Source organism: Echinops telfairi, unplaced genomic scaffold, assembly GCF_000313985.2.
Source record: "Echinops telfairi isolate 266 unplaced genomic scaffold, ASM31398v2 ScPeMD7_2573;HRSCAF=3158, whole genome shotgun sequence".
Taxonomy (NCBI): Eukaryota; Metazoa; Chordata; class Mammalia; order Afrosoricida; family Tenrecidae; genus Echinops; species Echinops telfairi.
In genome coordinates, this window is record NW_022106471.1 from 3,310,382 (window position 1) to 3,320,262 (window position 9,881).

At 43.4% G+C, this 9,881-nt stretch overlaps 1 protein-coding gene across 1 annotated transcript in view; it reads left to right on the forward strand.

The window, feature by feature from the left end:
• The window catches only part of CNRIP1 (cannabinoid receptor interacting protein 1), a gene marked incomplete at its 5' end in the record, with an annotated part of 31,232 nt that extends 21,962 nt beyond the window's left edge, over nucleotides 1-9,270 (forward strand). Inside the window, one exon of the mRNA XM_004710252.2 lies at nucleotides 8,700-9,270. Coding sequence (XP_004710309.1) covers nucleotides 8,700-8,864 — 165 coding nt within the window. The remainder of the gene's footprint in view (nucleotides 1-8,699) is intronic.
• Between the last annotated feature and the right edge of the window lie 611 nt (nucleotides 9,271-9,881).

Consider the following 9,881-nt stretch of genomic DNA (forward strand, 5'->3'; position numbering starts at 1 on the left):
GTACGGATTGTGGTAAGAGTTGTATGAGCCCCCAATAAAATGATTTTTAAAAAATACCTAAAATGAGAAAGGCCTGTAATTCCAAGAGTCAGAAGGGAGGTGTAGCAATTGAAACTCTTGTATTACTGGTGCGCATGTAAAATGGTACAACCACATAGGAAAAGTTTGAGTTTCTTATAAAATTGAGCATACGTTATGAGGCTCTCAAAGGGTAGTCCTACTTATTCACTCAATTAGCAAGTCACACGTTTTGCTTCCTAGTAACTTCTAGCAGTAAGGAATATTGAGGCTTGAAATCGGTGGGAATCAATAGGTCACAGAACTCTAGAAATCTCAGATGCGTCCCTCAATCAAACCAAACCTGTTGCCAACGAATCAATTCTGACTCATGGCAACCCTATGTGTTACTGAACAAAACATCTCTATAGGGTTTTCTTGGTTGTAATATTTGTGGGAGAAGGTCACCAGGCCTTTCTTCCACAGTACCACTGGATAGATTCAAAGCACTAACCTTCAGTTTAGTCACCTCTCACAAACCATATGCACCACTCTGCCGGGCTCCTACTTCTACCAATATAATATGCCGGTTGTGGACTCCTAAAGTCGCTGGATTTCTGAGTGTTCTTTCTCGTGGTCAATGCCATGTCTCCCGTGGTGATAGGTGGTATGATGGATGGATACAAGTACTCTTTGACTTCTAATAAGACCACAGAAATTGTGTAATACTGTCTGACCTGCACACTCTTTATCTATGACTCAGAACAAAAACAACAACACCAAAAAGTGTCCCCTATGAAATAGACAAAGTATGTACCATATTCTCCTCCACATTTGATTGTGAATAACACTTTTTAAATGACTGTAAGATTCCTGTGGCCACGGAAATGCCCAGATATAATTGAATGTCCCCAACAGCATCCTTCATATGACAGACCTTCTATGTTCTTACTCAGGGAAGAAAACCATTGTCTCTCAGCCCTCTTGCTCATATACTAGTTTTTTAATATGGTAACAATATCTTTTAACTAAAACTTAAGCTATTTAGGTTCTTGTTCTGTTATTATCATTAGCTCATTCTGTCCCTGGACCCGGGGCAAGTCACTTAACCTTCTGAATCCTAAGGTGTTGGTTTGGTTTTTTCCCCCTCTAAAATATAGATAATAAAACCAGTTACAAAGATCAAGGTAGAATAACATATGTGAAAGTTCTGTGTAAAAGAACGAGTGTAATAAAAAAGCACAGAGTTATACTTGTGCAAAAATCCCATCACCAGGTAACCTGCCTGGATAGACTTTCTGTGGAAGGGACAGAGGGGTTGGATGGGGATGGAAAACCTGGTAGTTGCTTCTATTCCTTTGGGGAAAATGTCCATTTTCAAGGCTCCATCCGTTCTTAGCTAAATGGGAAAAAATTCTGAGCTGAGGTGGTAAGCAACCCCCAAAATAGAACACCCAAGGAAAGAAGAGGAAGGATGCTGATGGGAATTTAAAGCAACTGAGGCATAGGAGAGAAGAAAATATTCACGTGTTACTGTTAGATGCCATGGGGTGAGTTCTGACTCAACTTGACCCTGTGTACAACAGAGTGAAATACTGCCCATCCCTGCCCCGTCCTCACAATTGCTGTTTGAGCCCATTGTTGCAGCCAGTGGGTCGATCCATCACCTTGATGGGCTTCTTTTGCACTGGTCCTCCACTCTAGCAAGCATGATGTCCTTTTCCAGGGACTGGTCTCTCCTGGATCCATAGTGAGCCACAGTTCACTTGTTTTCAACCTTGAGTTTGACCTGAATCAAAAATAGAGCATCCCATGCCCTTAGCAATGACTCTTACCGTGTTCCTGATAAACTTTCCTAAGTATTCAACTTATCAAAATGAAGAATGGCACCTTCCATTTTTTCCTAACTTGTAGTCACAGCCTTCACGGTCTGTTCTTTAGTTTTCGCTTCTCTTTAAAGAAAGCTGTTGTTTCTCTTTTTCTCATGTAATGTCACCGCATTATTGCTGCCACTTAACTGCCATGTTTCCAGGTTGTTTAACTCCAACTATTAGCTGTTATTTGAAATTTTTTTTTAATTTTTTTAAATCATTTTACTAGGGGCTCATACAACTCTTATCACAATCCATACACACATCAATTGTGTCAAGCACATTTGTACATTCATTGCCCTCATCATTCTCAAAACATTTTCTCTCCCCTTAAGGCCCTGGCATCAGGTCCTCATTTTTTCCCCTCCCTCCCTGCTCCCCTCTCCCTCATGGAACCCTGATAATTCATAAATTATTATTTTGTCATATCTTGCCCTGTCCGTGTCTCCCTTCACCCACTTTTCTGTTGTCTGTCCCCCAGGGAGGAGGTCTCATATAGATCCCTCTAATCAGTTCCCATGAAATATATATATTTAATTTATTTCACTTGTACTTAAAATAAACCATGTGTGGCACTGGTCAAAAATAATATTAGTTAGTACTAAATCTTCTTAAAATGTCCTGATAAACTTTAAGATAGGATTTCAATTTTCTCATATCACTATTGTGTTCTTCTTTCAAAAATTCAAGCCTTGAGTTGTAATATTGAAAGATTCTATAGGCAAACTATTGAATGATGCAGGAAGCATAAAAAAAATAGAAAGAATACATTGAGTCACTGGCATTCAACAATTTCAAGGGTAACATATGAGCAAGGACCAATGGTCCTGAAGGAAGAAGTCTAAGTTGCAATGAAAGCATTAGCCAAAAACAAGACTCCAGGAATTAACAGGATGCCAAGAGAATGTTTCAACAAGCTCTTGAAGCACTGGAAGCTCTCACTTGTCTATGCCAAGAAATTTGGAAGACAGCTAGTTGGCCAACGGACTGAAAAACATCATATCCACTCCAAAGAAAGGCGACCCAACAGAATACACAAATAACAATGTCGTTAATATCACATGCAAGTAAAATTTTGCTGAAGATCATTCACCAGCAGTTACAGCAGTACATTGACAAAGAGCGGCCCAAGGTTCAGGCCAGATTCAGAAGAGTACACGGAACAAGGGCCGATATCAGATGGATTTTGGCTGAAAGCAGAGAATAGAGAAAAATGTTCATTTGTGTTTTATCGAATATACTAAGGCATTTGATTGTGTGGGCCATCACAAATTATGGGTAGCCATGAGAAGAATGGGAATTCCAGAACACTACATTGTGCCTGTTGAAGAATCGGTACACGGATCAAGAGGCAGTTGTGCAAATAGAACAAGGGCATCCTGCATGGGTTAAAAGGAAACAGCTGTGCTTCCGGGTTGTGTTATCATTATGCTTATTCAATCTGTATGCTGAGCAAATAATCAGAGCAGCTGGATTGTATGAAGAAGAATGCAGCATCAAAACTGGAAGAAGGCTTATTAATCTGCAGTGTGCAGAAGACACAAGGTCGCTTGCTGACACTAAGGAAGACTTGAAGTGCTTGCTGATGAAGACGAAGGATTGGAGCCTTCAGAATGGCTTACAACTCAATATAAAGCCCAGTAGGTCACATCATGCTGAGCAAAGAGAAGATTGAAACCGTCAAGGATTTCATCTTGCTTGGGCTCACAATCAGTGTTCCTGGAAGCAGCAGTCAAGCAGACAATGCATCGCATGGGGTAAATCTGCTGCACATGCCCCCTTTAAAGGATTTTAAAGCGAGGATGTTCCTTTGAGGACCAAAGAGCACCTGACACAAACCATGTCTTTTCAGTTGCCTCACATGCAAATGAAAGTTGGACATCGAATAAGGGAGATCAAAGAAGACTCCATGGTGCTGGTGCAGAATGTTGAAGGTCCCAGGGACTGTCAAAAGAACGAACAAAAAATCTGTCTGCCGTTCATGAGTTGTTTCAGTCTTGAGCCAAAGGTGCTTATTAGGTCTCACTAGTCATCTACAGAGGAGCCTTTCATGTTATACTACTGGCCACTTGGCAACATGTTGTAAATATTTATAATGTGGCTTAGCATTTATTTCTAATTAGAAAAGTAATATCAAGTTTTAAAAATACAGAAAAGCCCAAAAAAGAAATAAAATATATTCCATCCATTTCTAATATTATTGACATATATAATGTTATTGAAATGGATTGATAACTACACATTCGACTTGAAATGGCTACATATTATTCCATTTTTTAGAGCTACCACTAAGTTACTGCCTTAAAGATGGATGTTTAGTGTTCAAATTTTCACCACTGTGAACATTGCTGTGTTTCTAAGATAAATTACAAGTGAGATTGCTGTACCAAAGTGTATTCACACCTTTAATTTGATATAAATTTCTCTTCCAAAAGGCTGTGCCACTCAATGCCCATAGCAGTGTCTAAAGCACCTGTTTCCTTGTGTTTTGCCAACAATGAGTCTTTTCTCTTTTCAAATATTCTGTTGTGGTTATGGAGGGAATTTCCACAGAAAACTAGGTTCTCCTTCAACAATTTCTAGACATAATAGTCCATGACATTGGGTGCATTTTTCACAATGTTTGAGCAGTCTCATTCTATCCATTCTGATTGCTCTGCTTCTTTTAATCTAGCTTCCTTGTCCTCCCCCTGCCCTTACCTTCTCACCTTTGGACAAGGGTCAGTGTTGACTCTTAGGTCTCACGATGGTTGGAGGAGTCAGTAGTCACTGGCAATGGGATTGATTCTGTGAGCCACTCAGTGTTTGGGCTGAGAACCACCCCTGGGAGTGGTTTGAGTCCCACGTTTAAAGGGCGTCCCAGGGTGGTAGTCTCTGGGGTTCCTCTAATCTCTACCTGTCCAGTAAGTTGAGCTTTTTTTTTTTTAGGATTTTATGTTCTTCTTTTTTTCCCCTTTCTATCGGGGACCTCTATTGTGTCCCTGGTCAGAATGGCCAGTTGGTATTGCAGTCACTGGGCACCATCTAGTTCCTGCTCAAGGCAGGTGAAGTCATGGTTCGTGTTGACTATTAGTCTTGTCGACTAGTCTCTTTGAGGCTATAGAGAGCAGTAGTTGTATCTCAGGTAAACAGTCACAGGCTTTTAAGACCGCAGGCACTACTCACCAAGCTAGAATATAACATGTTATCTTTTGAGCTATGTTGCACCAGTTGACCAAATCCCAGCCCCAGCCCCACCCCAAAGACTAGAATATTTCTATTTTTGAATCAACTTTGAGGTATAGTTTACATATAATACATCCACCCATTGAGTGCATAGCTCAATGACTCCTGACAATGGACTTGACACCCGACTCAAGATGCGGAACATTTCCATCTCCCTAGAAAGCACATTTGCATCAGTCACCTCCTTCCCACTGGCCCTAAGTAACCACTAGGTAAGCCGTGACTTCTGCCAGTATACAGTATACGGTGTCACAATAGATTCTCAATGTTTTAGAATTTTGTCCAAATAGAATTTATAAAGCATGTATTCTTTATCATCCAAATTCATTTCTTTTCTTTTTTTTAGATTTCATTATTATTTTCTCTTTTTTTAATCATTTTATTGGGAGTTCGTACAACTCTTATCAACATCCATACATACATCCATTGTGTCGAGCACATTTGTACATTTGTTGCCATCATTCTCAAAGCATTTGCTTTCTGCTTGAGCCCTTGGTATCGGCTCTTCATTTTTCCCCTCCCTCCCTGCCTCCCCCCTCCCTCATGAACCCTTGATAATTTATAAATTATTATTATTTTGCAAATTCATGTCTTGACATGTCTTTGAGATCTATCCTTCTCTTTGCCTGGATCACTAGATCCCTTTTTTGTTTGTTGGTTGGTTGGTTTGTGTGAGTGAGTAATTGTTTGTTTTTAAGTAAAGTGTCATTATTATACCAAATACCAAAAGGTGTTTAATCAGTCACCAGATGATAGACATTTGGGTTGATCCCAGTGTAGATCTGTTGACTAATGCTCATGGGTACTTGTACAAGTCTTCAAGCCATAACTCTGTAAAAAAATGATATTTTATTTTCAAACGTTTAGCTTTGTGGGCATTCGGTATCTTACTCACTGTTTCCAGTAAATGTTCTAAAGGAAACTCTTGCAAAGCTGTCTGAAAAGCACATGACCACCTTCTCGTGTAGCCACCACAATGGACAGGATTCTATTGCTCACAGCTCTCCCCCGCCCCCCTCACCCAACCACCGTGATGTCTTCTGGCTCCTGACACATCTAGGAACCTTGCCAAGTCAGTCCCTGCCCCCTCCCATGACAGGGAAGGATCGGCGGAGAAAATAAGGACAGGCATCATGGTGTTTAGTGCCAGGTCCCCTAAATAGCTCCAGGAGGCGGTCACAGGGTCAGGCTACCCCACAGGCCACTTGAACATCTGCCCAGGGGCCTCTGGGGTATTCAGTGCCCTCTTCTCAGTTACAAGAGAATTGACAGCTTACAGCTAGGGAGGAGTCTGTAGAGATCACTGATTTGAACCAGTTCTTCCCAGTTCAGGCATGGCCAATGAAATGAAACCGAAATGTGCCCGAATTTGTAAGTGTGTGTGCTGGAGCAATCACGAGGAGAAAGAAAATGACTCTTCATATCCTGCTAGATCTAAAGTTAATCTCTTCAAAAAGAAAACCAGCTGCCCGTGGCCTAGTAGCCCAGTCCCGTGAGCAGAGTCAGACACAGCGGGTCCTGACTCAAAGATGGCAGCCAACCGCAGCACTTTGCATGTGTGTTCCTCTGCCCAGTCCTACCAACTCTCCAACCCCCTGCATCAGACTCCCCGCTCTGCCTCACCTGTGTCCCACTGCACGCCTTCACCCTGTTCCGGTTATCACTCTGGTGCCCCCACATTTTAAGAGCCACACCTCTTCTGATTTCCTTGTGTTGGCCATGACTCAACTGGTTCTAACGGGTTCAAAGTCCTGATGAAGATTTGCAAGCCTTCCCTTCTGGAAGGAGGAGCCCTTGTGGTGGGTTAAGTATTGAGCTGCTTGGGCTGTTGACTTGGTTAGGGCAAGGTCTACAGTTCTAAACCACCGGTGACTCTTAAGAGAAGGATGGAGATGTCTGTGCTCTATAAAGATTTACAGTCTTGGAAACCCACAGGGGCATTTTCCCCCTGTCCTATAGGGTTACTACTGAGAGGCCTCTCATGTGGTTCTCGGTTCATGGCTTCAAAGGAGAAAGAATTCATGCCGCAGCCTGGTTTGTAATCCAAAGGAGTTTATATGAAGGATGAGAGAAGTTTCCGGGTTTACAGTCTCAAAAGAGTACACACCATTTTAGGGAAGCTGTGTGGAAGTTCACAACTGAACAAGAGCAGCCTCATGGAATAGCGCACCACACGGGTGAACTGAGGCCAGAGAGAGAACAGCACTGCTCGAGCTCAGGAGTCGGGTAAAAGAGGACACCCCTCCCGCCGCCGCCGCCAGGTATTTCAAACCTCTGGCTGGGGAGGCTTTGTCGAAGGTATTGGTGGACTCCATTGGCTGAATCAAGCCCACCTGGGCCTAATTTGGGCTGCCCAGGTATAACGCCCACCTGGCTTGGGGGTCTGAATTTGAGCATGTCCAGTTAAGGTCTTCATAGGTGCTTAGTGCTCACCTGATTTCCGTCCCAACCTCCTGTTTGGGGGCCTGTGCAAGCGTGGGAGGGACAGCCCTCTGTCTCTGTCTCTTCATTACCTAACCCTATGAGTTGGTATTGATTTGATGGCCGTGAGTGAGTTCCCCTTCTGGAAATTAAATGTGAACTTTCTGAGAGCAAAGAGCATGCCTACTATATATATATTTTATGTGTGCAAGCTACATAATAACCTATCCGCCTTACTGTTTTGTCGTTGCTGACTCATAGCAGCCCTGTTAGAGAGAGTAGAATTGCCCCTGAGGGCTTCAGTAAACTTTACAGAAGCAGACTGCCACATCTTTCCCTCGTGGAGCATCCTCGTGGATTCAAACTGCCAATCTTCTGGTTTTCAACTGAGCGCTTTAACCACTGCACTACTGCCACTTCTAGTAGGTACTTCAATATAGTTTTGGATCATATATGATCTAAGCCTGACCCACGGACATGGATTCCTAGATTACTTAAATACTCATTAAGATCAGAAAGTTGAAATAAAACCTTTAAGAATAAAGTGTTTCTAATTGAACATAAATATCACCTTGAGTCAAGCATTTTCCTGGGACTTATAGTTCAGGCAGAAGGGTCGTTGTAGAGTGTCTGCTACGGTGTGCAGCTGTCTTGTGACGTAGAAACCAGCAGGTACCGTGAGTCCATCGTCCCTTCCCAGCCCTCCTTCGGTGGCAGGGACTAAAGTTCTACGAGTATTTTTCAGGAAATTACACTTAGCATTTAGGAGAGTTTCCATCACCTGTCTGTAAATGGAGGCGTGTGTGTTGCCATGATGCACAATAGGTTTCAGGGGAGCTTCTAGACTAACACAGACTAGGAAGAGAGACCTGGTGAGTGACCTCCCCAAATCAGCCAACAAAAACCCGATGGATCACAAAGATCACAACACTCACCTGATGCAGGGCGTCACGATAGCCAAGGGCGTATGTGCAATGGGAATTAAATTTCGTGAAACAACATAGTTTGGAGATAGCTTTTCAGAAAAAGACTTCCCACATCAAGGAAGCTAAGCTTTTACTTAAACACAGGACAGTCCCTAAGACGGACGTACAGGCGCAAGCGGATAGCGCCCTCCTTCGCCAATATTAGCTCTTGTCTGTCATTGCCGGGGGTTTTTACGGGGTGTGTTTCTCTCCCTTACAGTTCACAGATATTGGGACCTTTGAGACGGTGTGGCAGGTCAAGTTCTACAATTACCACAAGCGCGACCACTGCCAGTGGGGAAGCCCCTTCTCCGTCATTGAGTACGAGTGCAAGCCCAACGAGACGCGCAGCCTCATGTGGGTGAACAAGGAGTCGTTCCTCTGAGGACAAAGGCTCTTCCTTTCTGATGTTGCTGGACAATCTCTTCAGAAATCTCCTTGTAGGTAAACCAGCACAAGCCTTACCCCAAGGCACGCCACACCGTCACGGTTACACCCACCCCCCCACCCCTATGCCCCGATGATTTTGAACGTGTAACTCCCCCGTGCAATCCCCCTGACATAAAAGACCATGGTGCAACCTCCCTGAGAAGACTCCCTCCCGTGTTCTGTGCTGGTGAGGCCACGCTCGTTGGCTCCCGGTCAGGCTGTTGCTTGCTTGCTTGTGACTGGGACTGAGTGGAATCGCCCATGATGTCCCACACGTGGTGGTTCCATGGGATGCCTGTGACCCTCTGTTTCAGTGACTCCCCCTTTTCTGTTTAATGTGAAATAAATAATCATGATCTGTCTGGGCTCTCTAGTGTGTCCCAAGGTGACATGTAACTTGCTAGATTTCCCCTTGTGAAAATGTAATAGAAATTGCAGTGACTGGATCTTAGTGTTGGCTTCCTATAAACAGTGTTGCTTGTTCCGGAAGGGGTGATGAGCAAATGAAAGGGCGGGTATTTTTAAAATATGTAGACTTTACCAATTCTCAAGCAGGTGGTTGAGTGCTTACGCGTTGGGCTGCTAACCACAAGGTTAGTGGTTCAAAACAACAAACCACTCCATAGGAGAAAGGTGAGGTCCTCTACTCTTGTCAAGAGTTACAGTCTTGGAAACCCACAGAGGCAGTTCTACTCTGTCCTATAGGGTCGCCATGAGGCCGAAGCCACTCGATGGCACTGAGTTTTGAGTGAGAACACTCAAGTCACTGAAAGTCTTCTGTTTGTGTCCTAGTGGAGATGGGAAACAGCAGTGTTGTGGTTCACTGTTCAATAAGCCTTCCCACGCTGACAAGCTACCACGATGTTTAAACATGCATATGGATGGCCTCTCCTATCTCTACTCCCTGCCCTTGAACTTTGTAAGACCGTGTGTGGAACTGTAACCAACTTTTGATATTTCTCAATAAAGGCCT